This window comes from Neophocaena asiaeorientalis, unplaced genomic scaffold (assembly GCF_003031525.2).
Source record: "Neophocaena asiaeorientalis asiaeorientalis breed wild unplaced genomic scaffold, Neophocaena_asiaeorientalis_V1.1 scaffold317, whole genome shotgun sequence".
Lineage (NCBI taxonomy): Eukaryota > Metazoa > Chordata > Mammalia > Artiodactyla > Phocoenidae > Neophocaena > Neophocaena asiaeorientalis.
This window is the reverse complement of record NW_020173114.1, coordinates 5,402,821-5,430,239: the sequence shown is the minus strand read 5'-3', so window position 1 is coordinate 5,430,239 and position 27,419 is coordinate 5,402,821. Positions and strand designations below refer to the sequence as shown.

At 33.2% G+C, this 27,419-nt stretch overlaps 2 protein-coding genes across 2 annotated transcripts in view; one reads left to right on the top strand and one right to left on the bottom strand.

Moving 5' to 3' along the window:
* Positions 1 to 27,419, bottom strand: part of CCDC18 (coiled-coil domain containing 18) — a 112,181-nt gene that overhangs the window by 62,706 nt on the left and 22,056 nt on the right. The window contains exons 7-14 of the mRNA XM_024743633.1: positions 26,739 to 26,835; positions 25,208 to 25,329; positions 23,659 to 23,950; positions 20,845 to 20,969; positions 19,827 to 19,987; positions 13,020 to 13,240; positions 11,775 to 11,885; positions 11,170 to 11,301 (exon numbers count right to left, since the gene is read on the bottom strand). Of these exons, the coding sequence (XP_024599401.1) occupies positions 11,170 to 11,301; positions 11,775 to 11,885; positions 13,020 to 13,240; positions 19,827 to 19,987; positions 20,845 to 20,969; positions 23,659 to 23,950; positions 25,208 to 25,329; positions 26,739 to 26,835 (1,261 nt within the window). The remainder of the gene's footprint in view (positions 1 to 11,169; positions 11,302 to 11,774; positions 11,886 to 13,019; positions 13,241 to 19,826; positions 19,988 to 20,844; positions 20,970 to 23,658; positions 23,951 to 25,207; positions 25,330 to 26,738; positions 26,836 to 27,419) is intronic.
* LOC112398864 (cytochrome c oxidase subunit 6C-like) lies at positions 9,689 to 15,372 on the top strand. The gene is made up of 2 exons (XM_024743635.1): positions 9,689 to 9,699; positions 15,186 to 15,372. Exons 1-2 carry the CDS (start codon positions 9,689 to 9,691, stop codon positions 15,370 to 15,372), a joined length of 198 nt encoding a protein of 65 aa, XP_024599403.1.

The following is a 27,419-nucleotide window of genomic DNA, read 5'->3' as shown; positions in this document are numbered from 1 at the left end:
TCCCAAACTCATTCTATGAGGTCACCATCACCCTGATACCAAAACCAGAGACAAAGATACTACAAAAAAAGAAAATTACAGACCAATATCACTGATGAATTTAGATACAAAAATCCTCAACAAAATACCAGCAAACAGAATCCAACAACACATTAAAAGGATCATATACCATGATCAAGTGGGATTTATCCCAGGGATGCAAAGATTCTTCAATATACACAAATCAATCAATGTGATACACTATATTATCAAATTGAAGAATAAAAACCATATGAACATCTCAATACATGCAGAAAAAGCTTTTGACAAAATTCAACACCCATTTATGATAAGAGACTCATTTTAGATCCAAACATACTAACAGATAAAAAATGAAAGGATGGGAAAAGATAGTCCATGCAAATGGTAACTAAAAGGGAGCAGGGATAGCTATAGTAATATCAGGCAAATCGTACTTTAAATTTAAAAAGATTATGAGACAAAGACAGATAATATATATTAATATAAGGTTATTACAATATAGCAATAAGATATAACAATTACAAACACTTATACACCAAAGACAGACTTTCAAAATATATGAAGCAAAAACAGACAGTATTGAAGTGAAAAATAGACAGTTCTACAACAGTACTTGAAGACTTCAATAGCCTATTCTCAATAATATGTAGAACAACCAGAGAGAATATAAGTAAGGAAAGAGAGGACTCAACACAATAAACAAATCATATTTAATAGACATACACAGCTCACTCAACCCCAAAACAATAGAATATACATTCTTCTCAAGTGCACATTGGATATTTTCCAGGATAGACAATATGTTAGGATACAAATTTAAGTCTCAATAAATTTTACAAGACAGATATCACATAAAGTACATTCTCCAACCACAATGAGATGAAGTTAGAAATCAACAACAAAAGGAAAACTGGAAAATTCACAAAATTGTGATATTTATTAAACAATAAATTTAAAAATAACCAATGAATCAAAGAAGAATTCACAAGGGAAATTAGAAACTACTTAGAAATGAATGAAAACAAAAACACAACTTATGAAAACTTACAGGACTCAGCAAAAACAATGTTTAGGGGGTAATTTATAGCTATAAATGCTTACATTAAAAAACAAGGAAGATCTCAAGTCAATAACCTAACTTTAAAACATAAGAAACAAGAAAAAGAACAGAATAAACCCAAAGCTAGCAGAAGGAATAATAAAGATTACAGTAAAGATCAACAAAATAGAGAACAGAAAAACAATGAAGAATATCAATGAAATGAAAAATTGGTTCTTCAAAAAAATAAACAAAATTGACAAATCTTTAGCTAGGTGGTCAAAAAAAGAGGACTCAGTATTACCAAAATCAGAAATATAAGTAGGAATATTACTATCAATTCTACAGAAATAAAAAAAAGATCATAAGAAAGTACAATGAATAATTATATACCAACAAATTGGATAATCTAGATGAAATGGACAAATTCCTAGAAACACAAAACCTACAAAGACTCTATCATGAAGAAATAGATAATCTAAACAGACTTATAAATAGTAAGGAGATTGAATGGGAAATCAAAAATCTCCCAACTAAGAAAAGCCTTGAACCTGCTTGCTTTATTGATGAATTCTACCAAACACATAAAAAAGAACTAATACCAATCCTCCTCAAATGTTTCCAAAAAATTAAGGAGAGAATACTGCCTAATACTGTAAGACCAGCATTAACCTGATACGAAACCCAGACATTACAAGAAAAGAAAACTACAGACAAATATCTGTTATGAGCACTGATGCAAAAATCCTCAACACAATACTAACAATCCAAATTCAGCAGCATAGTAAAAGGATTAAACACAGTGACCAAGGGGAATTTATTCCTGGAATGCAATGAAAATTGATCAATGTTATGTGCAATATCAACAGAATGAAAGAAAAAATAACACATGAGCATCTCAATTGATGCAGAAAAAACATCTGACATAATTCAACACCCTATCATGATAAACACTCTCAACAAATTAGGAACAGAAGGAAACTACCTTCACATAATAAAAGCCTTATATGAAAAACCTACAGCTAACATACTTAATGGTGAAAGATTGAAAGCTTTTCCTCTATGCTCAGAACAAGAAAAGGATGCCCCTCTCACCACTTCTATTCAACATAATACTGGAAGTTCAAGCCAGAGCAATTAGGCAAGAAAAAGAACTAAAAGACATCCAAGTTGGAAAGGAAGAAGTACAATTATCTATTGGTAGATGATACGATCTTATACATAGAACACCCTAAAGATTTCACACAATAAAACTATTAGAACTGATAAATGAAATCAGAAAAGTAGAGGATGAAATTCAACACACAAAAGTCAGTTGCATTCCTATATGTGAACAATGAACAGTCTGAAAATAAAATTACAAGAACAATTTCATTTACAATAGTATCAAAAAGAATAAAATACTTAGGAATTAACCAAGGAGGTGAAAGACTTGTACAATTAAAATTACAAAACACTGATGAAAAGAATTGAAGAAAATGTAAATAAATAAAAACATATTACACGTTCATGGATTAGAAGACTTAATATTGTTAAAGTGTCAATATTACCCAATGCAATACAATCCCTAGCAAAATCCCAATGACATTTTTTGCTGAAACAGAAAAACCCATCCTAAAATTCATATGAAATCTCAAGGGACCCTGAACAGCCAAAACAATCTTGAAAATGAACAAAACTGGAGGACCCTCACTTCCTGATTTCAAATCTATTACAAAGCTACAGTAATAAAGACTGTGATTTCGCATATGACATATAGACCAATGGAATAGAATTAAGAGCCCAGAAATAAATCCTCACATATATGGTCAAATGATTTTGACAAGGGTGCCAAGATCATTCAGTGGGGGGAAAGGACAGTCCTTTTAACAAATGGTGCTGAGAAAACTGGATATCCACATGCAAAAGAATGAAGTTGGACCCACAGCTAGCACCATATATAAAAATTAACTCAAAATGGACCAAAGACCTAAATTAAGACCTAAAAAAATAAAACTCTTAGAAGGAAACATAGAACAAAAGCTTCACAACATAGAACCAAAGCTTCACAACATTGGATTTGGTAATAATTTCTTAAATATGACACCAAAGGTATAGGCAACAAAAGAAAAAATAGACAAACTGGACTTCATGAAAATTATAATATTCTGTGCATCCAAAGACACTCTCAACAGAGTAAAAAGGAAACCCAAAGAATGGGAGAGAATATTTGCAAATCACATACCTTGATAAGGGATCAATATCCAGAATATATGGAAAAGTCCTAAAACTCAACAACTACATAAAAACAACCCTATTAAAAAATGGGTAAAGGAAATAAATAGACATTTCTCCAAAGAAGCTATATGACTAGACAACAAGCACATGAAAAGATTATCAGCATCACTGATCATTAGGGAAATGCAAATCAAAACTACAATGAGATACCACCTCACACTCATTAGGATGGCTACTGTTAAAAACCAGAAAACAAGTGTTTACAAGGATGTGGATAAATTGGAACACTTGAGCGCTGTTGGTGGGAATGTAATATGGTATAGCTGCTGTAGAAACCAGTATGGTTGGTCCTCAAAAAATTAAAAACAGAATTACCATATTATCAGCAATTCCACTTGTGCATGTATACTCAAAATAACTTAAAGCAGGGTCTCAAAGAGATATTTGTACACCCGCATGATCATAGCAGCATCATTCACAACAGCTAAAATGTGGTAACAAACCAAGTGGCCATCAACAGATGAATGGATAAGCAAAATGTGCTATGTACATATAATGGAATATTATTCAGCCTTACAAAGGAAGGAAATTCTGCAATATGCTGCAACATGGATGAACCTTGAGGACATTATGCTAAGTGAAACAAACCAGTCATAAAAAGACAAATACTATATGATTTCACTTACATGAGGTACTTAGAGAAGGCAAAATCACAGACACAGAAAGTAGAACAGTGATTGCCAAGAGTTGGGGGGAGAGGAGAATAGGGAGTTATTGTGTACTGTAATGAGTACAGAGATTCAGTTCTACAAGATGAGAAGAATTATGAGGATAAATGGTGGTGATGGTTGCACAACAATGTTAATGTATTTAATACCACTGTACACTTAAAAATAGTTAAGATGACATAAATTATAACACCAATAACACTAATACTGATAATACTAACCACAATAAAAAGTTTGAAAAATATTAAATAACTTTAGAATTTTTTCTTAAAACATGAATATATTAAAATTAATTTTATGAATAAACAAGACTAAATGATGTTATAACCATAGATTTTCATAGAAGCTGACCCATCAATTATCAAGTAGGCCCTTGGACAGACCTATCATGCCAATTCTCTGCAGCAGTTCAGTATTTGAGATATCAAATATAATATCTTCCTAGAATTTCTGCCATTTTCAAATTAAACTTTGAAGGATTTATCAGGGATAAACTCATCTGAAAAATATTTTTTATCTTCTGAGTCAGTAGTTCCATTTTTGAGACTCTATTATAAAATAATATTCTAAAATAAGAAAAAAATAGTTTACAATAAAGTTTACTGAAAATTAATTATAATCCTAAAAAACAGAAAAGTCAAATAGCAATAATTCTGTAAAACGAAGCTATTAAAAATTGTTTACGTGTGTTTGTGTATATGTGTACTATAAACATGTAAGTATGCAAAGATGCAGAGAAGCTGGTCTAAAAGACATAAACTAAGATTGTAACAATGATTCTAGGGTGGGAGACTTTCTAAAACTTCATTTACATTCATTTTTTGGGTGTATGATTCTGAGGTTTTTTAATACATGCATAGATTCATAAAACTCCCATCACAATAAGGATACAGAATGATTCCTTCACTCTCAAGACCCCTCATGTTAATCCTTTACAGCAGCAGTCCCCAACCTTTTTGGCACCAGGGACTGGTTTCGTGGAAGACACTTTTTCCACGGACGGGGGTGGGGGGTGGTTTCGGGATGATTCAAGCGCCTTACATTTATTGTGCACTTTATTTCTATTATTATTACATTGTAATATATAATGCAATAATTATACAACTCACCGTAATGCTGACAGGAGGTGCAGCTCAGGTGGTAATGCAAGCAATGGGGAGTGGCTGTAAATACAGATGAAGCTTTGCTCGCTCACCTGCCGCCCACCTCCTGCTGTGCGGCCCGGTTTCTAACAGGTACCGTTCCATGGCCCGGGGGTTGGGGACACTTGCTTTATAGTCAACTCTCCACCCTTCCCAACACCTGGCAACCAATAAAATGATCTTCATCCTATAGCTTTTGACTTTATTGAGAATGTCAAAGAAATAGAATTGTATACAACATTTTGCAATTGGCTTCTTTCCATTAGCATAAAGCCTTGTAGATTCACCCATGTTTTCGCCTGAATCAATAGATTATTCCTTGTTATTACTGAGTAGTATTCCATTGTATTGAGGTACCATAGTTTACCCATTTACTCATTGAAAGACACTGGGTAGTTTCCAGTTTTTGGCAATTATGAATAAACCTACTATAAACATTTGTAGTAGGTTTTAGTGTAAAGATAAGTTTTCATTTGTCTAGAATAAATATCTAAGACTGCTGGGTCATATGTTAAGTGTATAAGAAGATGTTAAGTTGTTTTAGTAGTTTTACTACTTTGCATTATCCCCAGCAATATATGAGAAAACCAGTTGTTTCACATCCTGGGTAGCATTTGCTATTGTCAGATCTTCCTTCCTCCCTTCCTTTCTACCTCTCTCTCTCAGTATTCTAACAAGAATGCAGCAGTATTTCACTGTGCATTTAATTTGCATTTTCCTAATGATGAATCAAGTTCAACATATTTTCATATGCTTATTTGCCATTTGTATATCTTTTCTGATGAAGTATCTATTCAAGTCTTTGTCCATTAAAAAAACTGGATTACTTTCTTATTGATGAATTTTAAGAATTCTTTATATATGCTGGGTAAAAGTTCTTTGCTGGATATGTGATTTACAAATATTTTCTCCCAGTTTATAGCTTGTCTTTTCATTTTCTTAATAATGTCTTTCATAGAGCATACATTTTTAATTTTGATGAATTCCAATTTATCAATTTTTCCCTTATATTGTTTTGGTTTTATATCTAAGAACTCTTGCCTAACCTAAGGTCATGAAGATTTTCTCCCATGTTTTCTTCTGAGTTTTAATATCTTTTTATTTTATATTTAAATATATGATTCACTTTGAATTAATTTTTATATAGGTATATACTGCAGCTCCATCTTTTTGCATATGGATGTCCAATTGTTCCAGCATTACTCATTCAAAAACTATTCTTTCTCCATTCTGAATTGGTTTTGTACCTTTGTTAAAAATCAGTTGACCATATTTGCCAGGTCTATTTCTAGACCCTATATTTTGTTCCTTTCATCTATGTGTCTATTATTTTGTTGATACCTCACTGTCTTGATTACTATAGGTTTATAGTAAGTCTTAAGATATGGTAGCATAAATCCACTAACTTTGTTCTCTTTCAAACTTGTTTTGCCTATTCTAGTTTCTTTGCCTTTCCATTACAAAATTCAAAATCAGCTATCTATGCGCACAAAAAAATTTTTACTGGGATTTTGATTGGAAATGTATTAAATCGAGAGATCTGTTTAAGGTGAACTGACATCCTAAATATAGAGACTTACAGTCCACAGAAATGGTATTTCTTTCCATTTATTTAGGTCTTTCTTTAACATTTTGTAGTTTTCCGCATACAAATATTCCACATATTTTGTTTTATTTACATCTATGTCTTATCTCTTTGGAGCTTTGTAAATAGCAGTATTTTTAAAATTTTAGCTTCTAATTGTTCATTGCTAGTACAGTTGACCCTTGAACAACGTGAGGATTGGTGGCAACAACCCCTCCTTGAAGTCAAAAATCTGTGAATAACTTTGCAGTCTGCCCTTCGTATCTGCAGTTCTGTATCCACCAATTCAACCAACCGCAGACTGTGTAGTATTACACAAACTAAAAAAAATGCGAGGATAAATGGACCCACACAGTTCAAACCAGTGTTGTTCAAGAGTCAACTATATATAGAAATACAACTGATGTGGATGTTAACCTTGCATCCTGTGACCTTGCTCGCTCATTAATTTTAAGGTATTTTTGTAGATTCTTTGGGATTTCCTACATAGACAGGAAACAGGGATAGCTTTGTTTCCTCCTGATTGAAATGGGCTTTTTAGTATGATGTTAAATAGGAGTGATGACAGCAGATATTCTTGCTCTGTTCCCAATCTTACAGGAGAGAATTAAGTGTTTCACCATTAAGATATATTATCCATAGGATTTTTTGGGAAGATGCCCTTCATCAGGTTCATGAAGTTCCCTTCTATTTCTAGTTGGCTAAGAGTTTTCATCATGAGAAAATGTTGAATTTTATCAAAAGATTTTTCTGCATCTATTGATATGATCATGTAGGTTTTTCTGGTTTTTGGTATGCTAATATGGTAGATTACAATGATTTTTTTTTTTCTGAATGTTGAACCAGCCTTCCATTCTCAGGATAAATCTCTCCTTTCCTTTATTAACCTTTAATATCTGTGAGGTCTCTAGTGATACACCCTTACTCTTGATACAGGTTATCTGTGCTTTCTCTCTCTCTCTTTTTTTTTTTACTTCATCAGACTGGCTAGAGGTTTATAAATTTTACTGATCTTTTCAAAGAACTAGATTTAGATTTCACTGATTTTCTCTACTAATATTCTCTTCAAATTCCAATTTCTTTCAATTACGCTTTTTATTATCTCCATCTTTCTGCTTCTTATGGGTTAATTTTGCTCTTCTTTTCCTAGTTTCTTAAGGTGGAAGTTTAGATTACTGATTTTTTTAAGTTTTCTTCTAATGTATGCATTTAATGCTATAAAGCTCTATGAATTGCTCTAGCTGCATTCCACAAATTCAGATATATTGTGTTTTCATTTTCATTGTTTAAAATATTTTAAATTTCCCTTGAGACTTACTCATTGATCCATGGATTATTTAAAAGTGTGTTGTTTACACAACATTGTAAAGCAATTATACTCCAATAAAGATATTTTTTTAAAAAGTGTGTTGTTTCACTTCCAAATATTTGCGGAATTTCCAGATATCTTTCCGTTAATGGTTTCTAGTTTAATTCCATTATGGTCAGAAAACATACTACAGTTGACCCTTGAACAACATGGGTTTGAACAGTGCAGGTGCATTTATATGCAGATTTTTTTCAATAAATACATACAGTACTAAATGATACGTGGTCGGTTAAATCCACTGATGTGGAACTGCAGATATAGAGGGCCCACTATGGGACTTGAGCATCTGCAGATCTTCTACAGTGGGTCCTGGAACCAATCATCCATGGATACCAAGGGACAACTGTATACATGGTTTTAATTCTTTGAAATTTGATAAGGCTGATTTTATGACCTAGGGTATGGTATATCTTGGTGAATATTTCAGGTGTACTGAAGAAGAATGTATATTCTGTTGTTGCTCCAGTGGTTAAGACTCTGCAATTCCACTGCAGTGGGCATAGGTTCCATCCTTGGCTGGGGAACTAAGATCCTACATGCCAAGTAGTACGGCCAAAATTTTTTTAAAAAGAGAAAAAAAAAAGTTCGTTGACAGTGCTGTTCAGGTGAGTTCTATATCCTTGCTGAATTTTTAATCTACTTATTCTATCAATTACAGAAAAGAGTAGTGTTGACATCTCCAACTATAATTTTGTATTAATTTCTTTCTCCTTTCAGACCTCTTCACTTTTGCTTCACGTATTTTGAAATTACTTTGTTAGGTACATATCACATTTAGGACTGTTATGTTTTCTTGGTGAATTGAGCCTTTTATCACTACACAATTTTCTATTTTATCCCCGGTAATTTTCTTTGTTCTAAAGTCTACTTTGTTTGATACTTATATTGCCACTCCAGCTTTCTTTTGATTATTGTTTGCCTGGTACATCTTTTTCCATGCTTTTATACTTGACCTATCTACATCTTTATATTTAACATGGACTTCTTAAAGGCAGTATATCTGCATCTTGTTTTTTTAAATTCAATCTCACAATTTCAATTTTTATTTGGTGTGTTTAGAACAGTTACATCTAAATTAATATCTGAGATGCCTGAATTTAAGCACACACCCCTTTATTAGTTTTCTCTTTGTCTCCTCTAGTTTTCATTTCTGTTTCCCCTTTCCAGCCTTCTTTTAAATATATGAATATTTTCAGAATTCTATAATATTTTATTTGTTAGCATATTACTGTATCTGTATAGTTTTTTAGTGGTTGTTCTAGGGATTATAATATACATACAGTAGTCCCCCCTTATCTGTAGTTTCACTTTCCACAGTTTCAGTTACCCACACTCAACTGTAATATGAAAATATTAAATTCCACAAATAAACAATTAATAAGTTTTAAATATCATGCCATTCTGAGTAGCATGATTAAACCCTGAGGAAAACTCTTTCCTGCCCAGGATGTGAATCATCCCTTTGCCCAGCATATCCACACTGTATATGCTACCTGCCATTAGTCACTTAGCAGCCATCTCAGTTATTAGATTGACTGTCATGGTACAGCAGTGCTTGTGTACAAGTAACTCTTAATTTACTAAATAATGGCCCCAGAGTACAAGAGTAGTGATGCTGGCCATTTGGATATTCTCTTACTGTGCCTAACTTATAAATTAAACTTCATCATAGGTATGTATGTATGTATGGAAAAAAACATAGTATTTATTGGGTTTGGTACTATCCACAGTTTCAGGAATCCAGTTGGGATCTTAGAACATATAATCTGTGGATAAAGGGGACCAACTGTTTTTAAATTTTCATAGTTTACTCAGAATTAGATTTTTCCACCTGAAGTGAAATGTACAAACTTTACAAGATTACACCATTCTTATTTTATATTGTAATCACCCAAGGTATTACATCAACATACAATGAAAACCTCACTAGACAATTCTATTCTTTCTTTCAACGGTCATAAATATTACAAAAATCTTAAAAGAATAAATATAGTCCATGGTATGTAACCAAATATTTACTGTTTTTGTTGCTCTTCATCCCTGAGGCTTAAATTTTCCCTCTTATTTCTCTTTTGCCTGAAGAACTTTATCATTTATTTTAGAACAAGTCTGCTCATGACAAGTTCTCTAAATTGCCCTTAATCTAAGAATGTCTTTATATATCCTAAAGAATATTATTGCTGGACATAAAATTCTAGGTTGACAATTTTTCTCTTTCAGCACTTAAAAAAAAAAACAGTTCTTCGGTCTTCTAACCTTCACAGTTTTTGATTTTCTGATGAGAAATCTGCAGTAAATTTTAATCTTTGTTCCTCTATATACAATGTGTTATTTATCTCTGGCTGCTTTCAAGATTTTATCCTCTTTAAGCTTGTTGAATTTGTAAATTTATTTCCTTCACAAATTTGCAAAGTTATCAGTCATAATTCCTTCAAATATTTTTTGTACCAGTCTCATTCTCCTCTTCTCTGGTACTCTGATGACATAAATGCTAGACCTTCTGATATTGTTCAACAGGTCTCTGAGGCTCTGTTCACTTTTTTTCCAAATCTTTTTTTCTCTCTATTACTCAGACTGAATAATTTCTATTGCTCTACATTTGAAGTTTATATTTGTGTGTTAGCTACATTCTGCTATTAAACCCATCCAAACTATCTATTTTTTATTTGGTCTTGTGCTTCTGGTCTCACAGTTTCTCCTTCACTTTTTTTTGTTTTTTTTTACTCTTCACTTTTAACCCAAGATCAAGAGAGCGTCTCCTCTTAACCAATCTTCAAGCAAATAATATCTCTAGTGGAAAAGAGTCTACAGAATCACTCTTAGCTTGATAATGTCGAAAAGTAATGATCAAAACTGAAATGGCAAGAGTACTAAAGGAGAGAGCATTGTAAAATGATCCAGAAGTAATGTGATTCTAATTATAGTATTTGCCACTAACTTTTCTATGTCTTTGTTTCCTCATCTATTAAAATAAAGAAAGCTGAGCTAGTAATGTTTAAGGTTCTTTTCAGCATTCATATTCTAAATATATATTACGTTTACTTATAAAAACATAATTAATATCTTACTCTTTCAATCTGCTTTTCCATTTCTTTATGCTGGTCAAGATGAATTTTCTTTGCCTTTTCAAAAGCTAAACAAATTTTCTCATGCTCTGTATTGATATTGGTTTCTAGACTTCTAACCTTTTCATTCTTTTCCTAGAAATACAAAAACACTTTAAAAGAACATAATTAAGAAAGAGTTTTACATAAAAGTACATTAGTAAAGCATAAAATTTATCATACTCTAGGCTTCAAAGAATCATAGTAGTTAATATGTCAACTTCAAAAATATTTAAATATTTATAAAAGAGAAAGTGTTTTTTTAAAAATTGTATCAAAATGATAAGATTGTTTAAAAATGCTACAAAGCATATCAAAGAACTACTACCATTTCCTTCAATTCTACTAAAATAAAAATGAGGAACTTTAGATAACGACTTGCCATATTAACTTAAAAATATATAACTTAAAAATACAGAAATAAAAATTGAATAATCTGAAGTTTGGTAGAATTTATATTTTCCTATATGGTACATTTTAGAATAATGATACTAAAACAAACATGCTGTTACAAATTAAGTTCCTTAAAGCCACAGTAAATCTATATCAAAAAAAAAGGTAATTTTTACCATAAGTTCCTGTTCTAGTTCCGCATTTTTTGCAGCAATAGAGGAATAAGCAACAATTTTTTCTTCTAGCTGTTTCTCTAGAGTTAAAAGTTGAGAACATTTCTTTGTCATCTGAAAACACATTGAAATAAATAAAAAATTATTTTTTAAAAATAAGTGACAATTCAGAAGAAAAACAGTGAAGGGAAGACCAGAAATATGACATAGCTTATTCCATCTGTGTAATATGTAAGTATTTATTTCAGATCCCTATGTTCAAATAGCATTGCCCCCGAACCCATTTCATAAAAGTAGCTATTAAAAAAGACTGAAATTAGTACAATAAAATGTTAACAGTAGTAATTTCTTGTGGTAGAACTATCAATGTTTTATTTTCTTCTTTGTCCCTTTTTGTATTTTCAACGAGACTGTGCTAATATTTTAATTTTTAAAAAGTTATTCATCTCAGTACTTGGCAATTTTCTAAGTAAGCTGATGGCTATAGTTATAGACTGACTAAATCTCCTTTCCATTACTTATTTAAGTTCCTATCCCACAGGTCTTTTCCCTAGTCTTGGCTACAGACTTTAAGATGAAAAATCAGACATTTAAAAAGTACCCTCAGATAGCTGCAGCCTCTGGTTTGAAGGGTGAGTAGAGCATATACACACGTGGACCTGGTCCACAATTACCTAATTCTGTTCTGTCCTCAGTGGAAATGACGATCAGATATTCATAAAACATACTTTATCCCCTTTTCAGAATGTAATCCATAAGATATCTGCATCAGATTCACATGTAATTGTTTAAAAATGCAGATTCCTTTGCATTACTCCATACGTACTAAATCAGAATCACTGGAATAGGACCCAAAACGTGCATGTTTAACAGGCTTTCCAGGTGGTTCTACTGTTTGCTAAAGTTTGAAATCCTCTATTACTACCCCTTTTTTTCCAATTACATGATCCAAATTTTTTACTTGTAAATATGTATTAGCCATATTAACTTATACTTGGAAGAAATAATAGAATGCAGTACAGTTTGTTTCACCAAATTTAGCCACTACAGTATTTTCCTACTTTTAACATATATTAAAACACAGAAGTTTCCAAATATAATTTTAAAAGAAGTTATAACTCATGAGGTACCATTAATTTTTTTTTAGTATATAAATCTGGACTTTAACATACAAGTTTTACAAAAACCCTACAATACTATTTTCTTCTCTCAAAATCCAGTACATATAAATAGCTAATTCAAGCTTACTTCACTTTCAAGTTTGCTAGAGTTTGAAGCTTTCTCTAGCAGCTCCTCTTGAATCAGCTGAAACTGACTAGTTCTGTGGGCCATGTTAACCTTCAAATCAGAATTCTCAGCTTCTATCTGCATCAACTTATCACGTAATTCTTCTATTCCAGAAGCAAGTCTTTGCCTTTCTCTTTCATATTGCTTGTTCACAGTATGTTGATTTTGATCTTTTATACTTTCTGTTAATAAACATAAAAGGAAAATTGTTCTGTATAAAACTTAAAGAATAAAAACCCATTTCAATATTGAAAGATTTAATCATAAGTTTAGTTTCTGTTCTAAAGAATACTAAAGCGGATGGAGAATAAAACATACATTAAGGAAAATATAATGAAGGAACATGGTAAGCAAGGTACTTCCTATTATTAAATACATAACAAAGTAGGAATAAGGTCGTCGGACTCACTCACTTTCCTTTTTTTCCACAAAGAGCCCGTCTCCATCTTTAAAAATCCCATTGTTTGGATATAAATAATTGTTTGAAAAAAAAAACCCAAAACACACAAACATTGTCCTGTCTCCTTAAACCAAAGTTTATCATAAATTTATTTGGATAACTTGAGATCATTAATAATATTTGCTACTGTATATAGATGTAGGTTCAAAAGCCAAAAACAGAGAATCGTTCTTATTCCAAATGAGCTGATGAGAACTCAGTAATGCTTTTTAAAAACACTGAAGGTTATCAGAGGTAGTTGTTTGAATATACCTTTTCTTCATTATAAATGTACACACCTATGCCCACTCAAAGGTAAACAAGCTTTCAGGAGTGCTTTAAAGTAGATGCATAGGGACTTCCCTGGTGGCGCAGTGGATAAGAATCCAACTGCTAATGCAGGGAACAGAGGTTCAATCCCTGGTCCGGGAAGATCCCATATGCCGTGGAGCAACTAAGCCCATGCGCCACAACTACTGAGCTTGTGCTCTAGAGCCCACGAGCCACAACTACTGAGCCTGTGCTCTAGAGCCCACAAGCCACAACTACTGAGCCCACATGCTGCAACTACTGAAACCCATGCTCTGCAACAAGAGAAGCCACTGCAATGAGAAGCCCACGCACCGCAATGAAGACTAGACCCCGCTCAACACAACTAGAGAAAGCTCACGCACAGCAACGAAGATCCAACACAGCCATAAATAAATTTAAAAAAATAAATAAAGTAGATGCATAATGTAGATGACTGCCTCAGAATACACAAATGTGGAAACAAGTACAGATGTACTATGTCTTCAAGGACTGCATAAGTAGCCATTTCCCATCAATTCTCCATATCCCTAATGATTCAATTTCTAAGTAATCTATCATTGTCTCTGTTTTTCTGTGACATTAGAGAATATATGATATATACTATCACCACCTCTAAAAACTAGAATTCCCTCTGCTGATCTCATCATTCTCTTCTGTATTCCCTCTAATTACTTAGATATCTAATTTTCTCTGCTGTCATTTCTGCTACTGGCAGCCCATTGTACTTGAAGATAGAGCATGATAAGTTAAAGATGCATATGTTAACCACTAGGGCAACCACTAAAAAAAAAGAGGTATAATTAATTACTCAATTGAGGACATTAAAAAAATGGAATACTATAATTCATTCAAAAGAAGGCAAGAAAGATGAACAAAGGGCAATAGAATAGAAAGCAAACAAATACCAAGATGGTAGATTTAAACCCCAAAAGATCGATAATTACATTAAATGTAAGTAACCTAAACATTCCAGTAAAAGAGTAAAAATCACTGGTTATTAAAGCAAGAACCAATTATATGCTTTCTATTAGAAATTCACTTATATATAAAGATACAGGTTTAAAAGGATGGAAAAAGTTTTACCAGGCAAACACTAATCAACAAAAAGCTGCAGTGATTAACTATCAGATTATGACAGTTGAAAGGAAAAAATAGCATTGTCTAGTGAGGTTTTCAATGTATGCTGGTATAATACACTGGACAATTACAATATAAAATATGGATGGTAAAGAGACCTATAACCTTGTAAAGTTTCTACATTTCACTTCAAGTGGAAAAAATCTTAATTCTGAGTAAACTATCAGAAAGAAATTTACTCCATCAGTCTGGAAGGACGTCATTGTTGAGCTATCAAGAAAAACTACCCTGACTTCCAGTTCTTTGACGAAACCTCAGATGTGTAGCCTTCTGGCCAAGCGCCTGCGATTTCATATTGTTGGAGCGCTCACTGTCTCCCTAGGAGTTGCAACTTTCTGTAAGTTTGCTGTGGCTGAACCAAGAAAGAAGGCATATGCAGATTTCTATAGAAATTATGATTCCACAAAACATTTTGAAGAGATGTGAGGAAGGTTGGTATCTTTCAGAGTGCAAAGTGATTTGGGGATATAAAGAATTTCTTTGGGTTGAGTTCCATGGAAGTTTGTCACTTACCTGTGTTCCTGAACTATGAAACTATGAACTATGAATATCTGGGCTAAGGAATAGTTTCTCTTGATAAATAAACAATTAACCAATTAAAAAAAAAGAGAAATTTAGAGAACAACCCCATTTACAATTGAGTCAAAAAGAATAAAATACTTAGGAAAAAATATAACCAAGTAGGTAAAAGATCAGTATATTGAAAACTACAAGATGTTGATGAAAGAAACTGAAGACACAAATAAATGGAAAGACATCTCATCCTCATGGATTAGAAGAATTAACATTGTAAAACTTTCCATACTACCCAAAGTGACCTACTGATTCAATTCAACCCCTATCAAAATTCCAATGGCATTTTTCACAGAAATTATCAAACAATCCTAAATATTTATATGGAACCACAAACGAGAAAGAAGAACAAAACTGGAGGCATTACACTTCCTGGTTTCAAACTATATTACAAAGTTATAGTAATCAGAAAAAGTATGGTACTGGCATAAAAACAGACACATAGATCAATGGAACAAAATAGAAAGACTATAAATAAATATATGTATATATGGTCAATTAATTTACAAGAAAGGACTGAAGAGTATTCCATGGGGAAAGGATAGTCCCTTCAATAAATGGTGTTGGGAAAACTGGACAGCAACATACAAAAAAATGAAACTGGACCATTATCTTACACCATACACAAAAATTAACTTAAAATGGATTAAAGACATGAACATAACACCTAAAGCCATAAAACTACTAGGGAAAAAAAAAAAACAAAAACAGACTGTAAGCTATTAGACATCAGTCTCAGCAATGATTTTTTTTTTTTTTGGATTTTACACCAAAAGCAAAAACAAATGTGTGGGACTACATCAAACTAAAAATCTCCTGTATAGCAAAAGAAACCATCAATAAAATGAAAAGTCAACCTACGGAATGGGAGAAAATATTTCTAAATCATGTATCTGATAAGAGGTTAATGTTCAAAATATATTTAAAAATTCATATAACTCAACAGCAAAAAAAAAAAAAAAAAGGGAAAAGGATCTGAATAGACATGTTTCCAGACAAGACACCAATGGCCAACAAGGTACATGAAAAGGTGCTTAACAACACTAATCATGGAAATCTAATCAAAACCACAATGAGATATCACCTCACACATGTTAGAAATGCTATTATGTGGAGACAAGAATGTGGAAAGAATGTGGAAAAAACGGAACCCTGGTGCCCTGCTAGCAGGAATGTAAACTGGTACAGCTACTGTGGAAAACAGTATGGGGGTTTCTCAAAAATTAAAAACAGAACTACCATATGACCCAGCAATTCCACTTCTGGGTATTTTTCTGAAGAAAACAAAATATTAAATAGAAAAGATATCTGCACTCCCATGTTCATTGCAGCATTATTTACAATAGCCAAAATATGGTAGCAACCTAAGTGCCCATCAATTGATAAATGGATAAAGAAGATGAATATGTAAAATGTATTTATACAATAGAATATTAGTCAGCCATGAAACAGAACGAAATCCTGCCATTTGAAACAACATTGATTGATCTAGATGGTATTATGCTAAGTGAAATAAGCTAGACAAAGACAAATACTGTATGATTTCATTTATATATGGAATCTAAAAAACAAAACAAATGAAGAAACATAACAAAACAGAAACAGACTCATAGATACAGAGAACAAACTGGTGGTTGCAGTTGGGGAAGGGGAAGGAGGAGGAGATAAATAAAATAGGTGAGAGAGATTAAGAGGCACAAACTTTCAGTTACAAAATAAATGAGTCATGGGGATGAAAGGTACAGTATGGGGAATACAGTCAATAATGTTGTAATAACATTGTATGGTGACAGATGGTAACTAGACTTATTGTGGTGATTTTGTAATGTCGAATCTTTATGTTGTGCACCTGGAACTAACAGTGTTGTAGGTCAATTATACTTTAATGATAAAGAAAGAAAGAAAAAGAAAGGAAGAAAGGGAAATATTCAAATTTTTAAAAGCAACAAAGAAACAAATAAACAAAACCTAAAGAGTCTTAAAAAGACTACCTAATAACCTAGATAATCATATATAAGGTATTCAAGTGATTTGCTATTAGTACAAATACTGCAAGTTTTCTTCTACACGGTGGTTTCTTCATGTTAATTATTGGCTAAGAACTAAGTATATTAAAAGTAAAAGTGGATCCATAATGTACAACATGATGATAATAAGTTACACTGTTGTATAGTATATTTGAAATTTAAGAGAGTAGATCTTAAAACTTTTCTCCTTTTTTTTTGGTATGTAAATGAGATGACAATGTTAACCAAATTTACTGTGGAAATAACATATGTAAGTCAACTCATTACACTATACACAAACTTACATAATGCTGTATGTCAACTATATCTCAAAAGAAGTGCAAAAAAAAATTTCACCCAATAATTACAGAATACAGAAGTTTTTCAAGTGAATCTGGAATATTCACCAAGATAGACCATATGCTGGCCAATAAACTGAGTCTCAAAATATTTAAAAAATTGAAATCAGGTACATTCATGAATTCATTTGTTTAATGAAACCAACCTAATGTCCACCACTAATAACAGAGATATCTGGAAAATGACTAAATATTTGGAAATAAACACACACAAGAGATATTATATTTTGAACTGAATAAAATAAAAGCATAACATATAAAATTAATGGGATTCAGCTAAAGCATTGCCTAAAGGGAAGTTTGTACCTTTAAGTACTTACATTTGAAAAGAAGAAAGATTTAAAGTCAATAATCTAAGCTTTCACTTTAAGAAAAATTTAAAAAGAAGAGAAAATTAAACCCAAAGTAACTGGGAAGGAGTATATGGATCCTGAGGGAAATGTTATACAGTAGTCCTCCCTTATCCTAGTTTTTGCATTCCATGGTTTCAGTTACCTGCTGTCAACTGAGGCTCGAAAATAATAAATGGAAAATTCCAGAAATAAACAATTCATAAGTTATAAACTGTGTGCCGTTCTGAGTAGTGTGATGAAGTCTCACACTGTCCCCTGCCGTCCAGCTCCGCCCTGCCTAGGATGTGAATAATAATCCCTTTGTCCATGTATCCCACCCGTTAGTCACTTAGTGGCCAACTAGGTTATCAAATCAACTGTTGCAGTATCGCAGTGCATGTGTTCAAGTAATCCTTATTTTACTTAATAATGGTCCCAAAGTGCAAGAGTAGTGATGCTAGCAATTCAAATATAAAAGAAGCCATAACATGCTCCCTTTAAGTGAAAAGGTGAAAGTACTAAACTTAATAAGAAAAAAAGTTGTATGCTGAGGTTGCTAAGATCTACAGTAAGACTCTTCAATCCAGGAAATTGTAAAGAAAAAAGAAATTTGTGCTAGTTTTGCTGTCAAACTGCAAAAGTTATAGCCACAATGTGTGAAGATAGAAAAGGTATTAAATTTGTACAATAAGATATTTTGAGGGAGAGAGAGGCCACATTCACATAACTTTTATTATAGTATACTGTTATAATTGTTCTATTTTATTATTATTGTTGTTAATCTCTTACTGTGCTTAAGTTACAAATTAAACTTCATCACAGGCATGTATGTATAGGAAAAAACATAGTAGTACATAGGGTTTCATACTATCTGCAGCTTTAGGCATCCACCGGGGGTCCTGGAATGTATCCTGGGAGGATAGGCAGGGACTACTGCATGTCTTGATTGTGGTGATGGTAACAAGGGTATAACCATATGAAAAAAACAAACATCTGGACTTCCCTGGTGGTGCAGTGGTTAAGAATCCGCCTGGCAATGCAGGGGACACGGGTTCGAGCCCTGGTCCGGGAAGATCCCACATGCCACGGAGCAACTAAGCCCGTATGCCACAACTACTGAGCCTGCACTCTAGAGCCCGCGAGCCACAACTACTGAGCCTGCATGCCACAACTACTGAAGTCCACGAGCCTAGAGCCCATGCTCTGCAACAAGATAAGCCACCACAATGAGAAGACCATGCACCACAACGAAGAGTAGTCCCTACTCACTGCAGCTAGAGAAAGCCCGTGTGCAGTAACGAAGACCCAAGGCAGCCAAAAATAAATAAATAAATTTATTAAAAAAAAAATCTGACAAAAAGCATTGAACTTTTATTTTAAATGGATGCATCTTACTGTAAGTAAATTTTACTTCAAAAATATATTTTTAAAGAATGATGCAAAGTTCAAGAATTTTGAAATAATTTTTACTGTCTTAACACATAAGTAGTAATAACAGATTATCAAGTATGTTTGATAATAGTAACCAGTTGATAATCTGTTTCTTTAAAAAACTATCATAAAGAACTCTGATTACAATTTATAATAAGGATTGAATATAATATACTTACCTACTTGATTACCTCCTAGTTTTACAGGTTCTGTTTCTAAAGTATTTAATTTGCCACTTTCTTGGTTGTCATTAGAAGCAATAAGATTGTGAGATAATTGATTAGCAGTCAGGTTTGCCTGAAGCTTTTGAATTTCTGCCTCTTTCATTGCAAGCTTAATCCTGGCACAAAAGAAAATAAACCAAAAATTATTAGAAAGATTCTATAAAAATACCACAAACCATTTTCCCCTTTCAAATTAAAATAATTTTAATTTAAAAAAATTTAAAACTCTGATATTAGTCAACTATTGGCCAAGATACAGAAAGTCTTATATACAACTGATTACATTGTAAACTGGTTCAGCTACTTTAGAAACTTGATAGTATACACCCTATGACCCAGCAATTTTACTTTTAGAAATATCTGCTAGAGAAATTCTTGCATATTGTACAGGAAACGTGTAAGTATGGACTTTGCAGCATTATTTGTAATAGCAGAAAACTAGAAATAAGGCAACTATTGATAAAGGAACAGATAAATTGTGATGTAGTTGTAGGAGAGACTCTTATACAGCTATTAAAACTAAACTAACCACACTAGTCCATCCATTGATCAACCATTCTACCTACCTACCTTGACACGATGAATTTTAAAAATGATGCTGAGTGAAAAAGCAAAATTACAAAACATATAAAAACAGTATATTTATATATGTGAGTATAAACAAACACAAATGAATTGAAGGATAGATATCCATCTCATGATGGCACATACTTAGGAGGAGAATGGGACTAGTGTTAAGGATCAAAGGGCATTATCTATCCTGTAATGTTTTATTTTTTATTTAAAGAAACAGATTTGAAAAAAATATCAAAAAATGTTAAGAAGAATCAGCTCTTAGTTGTGGAAATATGGATATTTGTTATAATACTCTCTAGACTTTTCTGTATATTTCTCAACTTCTCAACTAAAGATCTTAATTACCAATTTTTAAAACACATCGTATGTGCTAAAACTTCAGCATTGAAAACCATACCTCAATTCCGAAATCACCATTTTATTTGTCTCACAACAGCCAATGTAACTGCCTTCCTTGTTTGACAAAATACTCATCTGGTGCTTAGACAGAGATGATTTAAAACCAAACATTTCTCTTTTTAACTGCAAGTTTAAAAACAAACATATATAAACTTACAATATCTATGATACAATTTATTTATTTATTTATTTATGGCTGCGTTGGGTCTTCATTGCTGCACGTGGGCTTTCTCTAGTTGTATTGAGCAGGGGCTACTCTTTGTTGAGGTGAGGGGGCTTCTCATTTGTGGTGGCTTCCCTTGTTGTGGAGCATGGGCTCTAGGCACATGGGCTTCAGTAGTTGTGGTGTGTGGGCTCAGCAGTTGTGGCTCGCAGGCTCTAGAGCCCAGGCTCAGTAGTTGTGGCACACAGGCTTAGTTGCTCCACGGCATGTGGGATCTTCCCGGGCCAGGGATCAAACCTGTGTCCCGTGCACTGGCAGGCAGATTCTTAACCTCTGTGCCACCAGGGAAGTCCGATACAATTATTTTTTATGTAAGTTTGAAAAATTGTGTGAATTTAATAGAAACAATCTAACAGCCATCAACAGAATGTATAAATTCATTATGAAATATTAACATAATGGGAAAACTACAATAGTTAAAATAAATCTGCATTATATAAATCATTATGGAGACATCACATGACACTGAGTGAAAAACAACAGAGGCACATATTGTACTTTCAAAAATGCACTGAACTATATATATATTTTTTTCCAGATACATCTGTACGTGGCAATATTTAAAATATGGGCAAGAAGGATACATATGCATTTCAAAATAGTGGCTAGCTCTGAGGAGAGAGGGAGAGAATGGGGATCTAATGAAGTACATACTGAGGCTTTATTTCCCTATAAATTTTTATTCTAAAAATGTCTGAAGTAGATATCACAATATATTTCCCAGATTTAGCAAATGTGCTATATTGGTCTCTTTATGTATTCTGTATGTTCTGAATAATTTAAAAATTAGTTGTGAAAAGGGGCAAGGTAAGCACTTAATGACTACTACCTTCAAACTATAACAAAATCACACTTTTTAGAAATAGACAAATTCACATTTCTAAATCATGTTATATGGGATCAAGCATATATTATCACACCACTTTCAGAATCACATATCAAGTAATTCTTGATATTGAGTCAAAGGAAGTTATCAATTTAAAATGAATGCTACCTGCATTTGATTACTATCAAATTTCAAAAGCAAACAGTACATTAGAAATCTAAGCAAACAGGGACTTCCCTGGTGGTCCAGTGGTTAAGACTCCACATTTCCACTGTAGCGGGCACAGGTTTGATCCCTGGCCTGGGAACAAAGATCCCACATGCTATGTGGCAAAAAAAAAAAAAAAAAATTAAGAAAAACAATCTAAGCAAATAATCAGCATCCCAGGAAAGTAGATATTGCAGGGGGATGGGAACCAAGAATGGTATTTTCTGGTTTTAACTCTGCCACTAGCTAGCTGGACAAATTATTTACTTCCTTGGGTACACTTCTTCACCAATTCAATAAAATGATAATATTGAATTAGATGATTACTAAGGTCCCTTTCAGCTTCATAATTCCATGACAGTTTAAAATTGGTAAAAGTCTACCAGACATCCATATGCGAAACCAATCATGACACATTTATCTTATCTTATCTTTATCTTATCTCCTGATTACACCTTTACTTTGCACCTATGAATAACAAATTTCTGACACAAGTATACTTACTTTCTTCCTAATCTCACTTATAAATATGGTCATATATATAACTCATAGAGAAAAGGTGGCCAGATGCTACCATAAAAACAATTTAATATTCTGTACCATTCTAATAGTATATGAAAAGTTGCTCAACATGGTCAACAGGGAAATGGAAATTAAAACCACAATGTGATACCAGTTAATACTCATTAAGATGGCTACAATCAAAAAGACAGGCAATAACAATTGTTGGCTAAGATGTAGAGAAACAGAAATCCTCACATTTTGCTGGTGAGAGTGTAAAATGGTACAGCCACTTTGCAAAAGTTTGGCATAAATTTACCACATGACTCAGCAATTCTACTTCTAGGTATCTACTCAAGAGAAATGTGTGGACAAAGACTTGTAAGCAAATATTCATAACAGCATCATTCATAATAGTTCAAAAGTGGAAACAACCGAAATGTACATCTACTGGTGAATGAATAAATAAAACGTGGCTCATCCATACAAAGGGATAATATTAAACAATAGAAAGAAATGAAATACTGATATATATCACAATGAAAGATCCTCAAAAACATTAAGAAAACGTAAGACCACATATTGTACAATTCATTTATATGAAATGTCCAGAAAAGACAAATCTCCATAGGCAGAAAGTAGATTAGTGATTCCCTAGGAGTGGGGATGGGTACAGGGACTGATTATAAATGGGCACAAGGGACCTTTGGGGGATAGAAGTGTTTGAAAACTGGATTGTGGTGATTGTTCCAGAATCTGTAAATTTACTAAAAATCATTGAACAGTACACTTAAAATGAGTGAACGCTGTGGTATATAAATGTTCCTTTAAAACTGTTGTTTTAAAAAATTCTGTGCCATTCTTATACATGGCATCTGAGAGATTGAGAAAGGATGGAATAGTAGAAAGGTAAGTTCAGAAAAAAGGATTAGATAGAAAAGAACTGATGACTGAAAGCAGATGTGAGGAAAAAAATAGAAGGTAATAAAGCAACTACAAAATTATGATCTCTTATAAAGCACTTGGGTAAAATTTTCCTTGTCACACATACTTACTGGCAACTGGGACATAATTTTTTCCAAACTTCTCAGTTCCACCCTTGAACTTTCTATTTCTTGCTGACACAAATCCAGTCTCTCATTCTGTGTTGCAATATGAACTTTTAATTCTCGGTTTTCATTCATCAGAGAAAATTTTTCTCTAAGTATTTCGTCTTTATCCTCTAACTCACTCTCTAGCTTAAGAATACTTTGTCTAGATTCAGTTAGTTGTGCCATGACTTCTGAATTTTTCACTGCCATGATCCTTAATTTTTCTTTTCCATCATTATTTTCTTCTTTTAACTGCCTATGAAGAAAAAAGCATAAAAATGAAAATAAAACATACATTTACTTTCAATAATCATATTTAGTTAATCTCACTTTTTAAATATTTTAAAGCTTAATTCTGAAATAATAATACTTGCTCACATTTACTGAGTGCCTACCTTCTGCATGCTAGGCACTCACAACTTTATGTGGCTAGCACTATTGTTACTCCCTGCTTACGGATGGAGGAAAACAAGGCAAGGAAAGGTTATGAAACTTGCCCAGTGTCTCACAGTAAGTAGTTGAGCAGAATAATCCCACTATCTTGGAGGTATTTCTGCTCCCTTTTAAAAAATGTATGACAGGAGAGTTAGCTCCAAAATCCTGACACAACGTTTTGCAGCATCAAGAAAGTTTTAGATAGTATAAGGAAAAAAATCACAAACTATTTATTAGCCACAACTCTAAAAGATAAAATCTAATTAACCATTAAAAGATTACTATGCAGCATTTTTAAACATATATGTGTATACATATAAAAGATGTCAAACATTAGAACAATCTACTGTTTAAAACTGTTATGTATTTCATCAGTTCCCTTTATCACATTTTTTTTTTTTTGCCTTTTTTTTTAAATTAATTAATTTATTTATTTATTTTTGGCTGTGTTGGCTCTTCGTTTCTCTGCGAGGGCTTTCTCTAATTGCGGCAAGTGGGAGCCACTCCTCATCGCAGTGCGCGGGCCTCTCACTATCGTGGCCTCTCCCATTGCGGAGCACAGGCTCCAGACGCGCAGGCTCAGTAATTGTGACTCACGGGGCTAGTTGCTCTGCGGCATGTGGGATCTTCCCAGACCAGGGCTCGAACCCGTGTCCTCCGCATTGGCAGGCGGATTCTTAACCACTGCGCCACCAGGGAAGCCCCTTTTATCACATTTTTAACATCTCTGAAATGAGGTTACACTAGGTGATGCTTCATGATTTGAAGAATACATATTTTACTAGCTAATGTGGTCACACTACAAGGACACTACATCTGTGTTAATTTTTTCTAAATATATTCAAAGCAAATATGTTGATCATATTACTCTATATTTACAAGTATATTAACATCAACACATGTTTTATTCATTTAAAATCCTCAATTTACAAGTAGAAAACAATTTCAGTCATGGATGCCTATCTTTCTACATTATTTAAGGCCATAATTACAGAATTCAAAATATTCTATTTTTAAATGTTTCAGTTTTTTCTCTATTTCCACACAAAAATCCTTTTTTTACAATAGGATACTGTACCTTAATTTCTCTTTCAGAATTTCAAGTTCACTTTTATATAGACCACACTTTTCCTGTAGCCTTTTATTTTCTTTTTCACAGTTAATTAGATTTTTCTCTAATATTGCTTCTTCAGCTTGAACCTAAAACAATAATTTGTTTTAAGTGGATGCACTAATGTGGTCATAAGTTTTAGGTATTTCAAATTAAAATGCAGTGATTTCAGAAATAAGCAGGAGAGTGGAGTAAGTACTCCACAAGTTTAAGTCCCCAGCCTTGTAGTGAAAGGAGCAAAGTGAACTTCCAGCAACAAAGAACAGGGAGGGGGGAATGCTACCACCTGTCCAGAAATGGTTAAGAGCCTACAAGAAAGGAACAACAGCATGATTACCTGAAAGCAGAATTGTTCTGCTCTATGTAGACAAGGCAAGCAACTCATGTAGAGATGCTGCATCAAGTTACTGAAGGCTAACTTTAGTGTAAATGTTCCAGAGAAGTAACTTTTGAAATTTTAGCCACAGAATACTCCCAAGGAAATCACAGCCCCAAGTTTAAAACAGATAAAAGACAAGCATCCAGGTTTGAGCAGTGGAAATGGAGGACTGGACAGATCTGCCCCACTTCCTTTGTTATATCTATCTAACTATAGGGCTCTGCTGAGCAGTTTGAAATTTATAATCCTAAGGAGTATGAAAAAAATCATCTCTTACATTTTCCTCTCTTTCCTCTATAAAGTCCTCCCTCTCTAGGAGGATATTCTCCCTACTAAGTATTCTACCTCCCAGTCCACATTACCTTATTAAAAATCCCTTCTACAATATTTCTTTCCCGCAGGGACCTTTTCCAAGGCTTTCAAAACAGTGATCTTATTAATTCACACTTAAGACGTCAGTATCTAATGGGATCTTAAATTTTTCTTATTTTTAATATTTCTTCTATCCTTCTACCTTTCTTCGAACAGAATTTGTAAATATTAAGGATATAAAGAATTTATATTAATTAAGGATATAAAGAATTTATCTTAAGGTCCAGCATATGGCCTCCCTCCAAACAGGTTTATTATCATGTGGTATCACTTGAAGATATTCAATGAATGTAATTTAGCCACTATATTACTATGTAGAACCTATTCAAGGAAGCTTCCCTCTGAGAGGCAGAAGTGAGCCTCTCTCAGGGTGTTATGTCTAAGGAGACCAATTAAAGGCTACATAATCTACTCTGCCTTCATTTTCCCTGAGGCGACAGGAACAAATTTCCTGCTTTTACTTCTATAGCTCTAAACTGCTCACTCACCCCATCTTTCTCTACATTTTGTCCCTTGTCTCCACTCTTTTCCTTCTCTGGATAAGAAAGTTTCTGCTCATTATAAGAAGATGGTAAATATTATACTTAACTAATAATTATAAATTCTTTATTTCAATGATTTTATTATGAATGAGATCATAAAAATTACTCCCCACTTTAACCATAAATAAAGATATTCTATTTATGTCTATATTTTCAGAATGTGGATGGTAATACAAAACACTGAATTTGCACAACTGCCTCTTACCTTTTCCAGTTTTTCAGCCACCTTTTCTTTATAATGTTGGAAAGCTTTACTTAGCTCTTCAGCATTATATAGTGCTTCATTCCTTTGTTGTTCAGCTCTAAAATTTAATGAGATAATTAATAAAAGAATGCTCTGTACTTGTGTATTTAAGTTCCAAAATAACCTATATTTAATTATAAGGAATAACTAGAGAGAAGCAGATTTTTCGGTGTTAAAAGAGTATAAGCCTTAAAATGGCAAAATGAAAAATGAAGACTAGACTACAATAATTTCTTCACTATGATATCTATATGAAAAATAAAATAGAACATAAAATACTTATAAACTGTGAAACATACAGACATTCTTATGTGTTGGCAATTTTTTCTCTGTCTGGAAAAGACAGATTAGGGAAGTTGCCTGAGGCTATATGATAAATTTTCAAAGATCAGGTATTACAGAATCAATCCACTGTCTAGTATATTAAAAATACTCAGTAGGGCTTCCCTGGTGGCGCAGTGGTTGAGAGTCTGCCTGCCGATGCAGGGGACACGGGTTCGCGCCCCGGTCCGGAAAGATCCCACATGCTGCGGAGTGGCTGGGCCCGTGAGCCATGGCCGCTGAGCCTGTGCATCCGGAGCCTGCTCCGCAATGGGAGAGGCCACAACAGTGAGAGGCCCACATACTGCCAAAAAAAAAAAA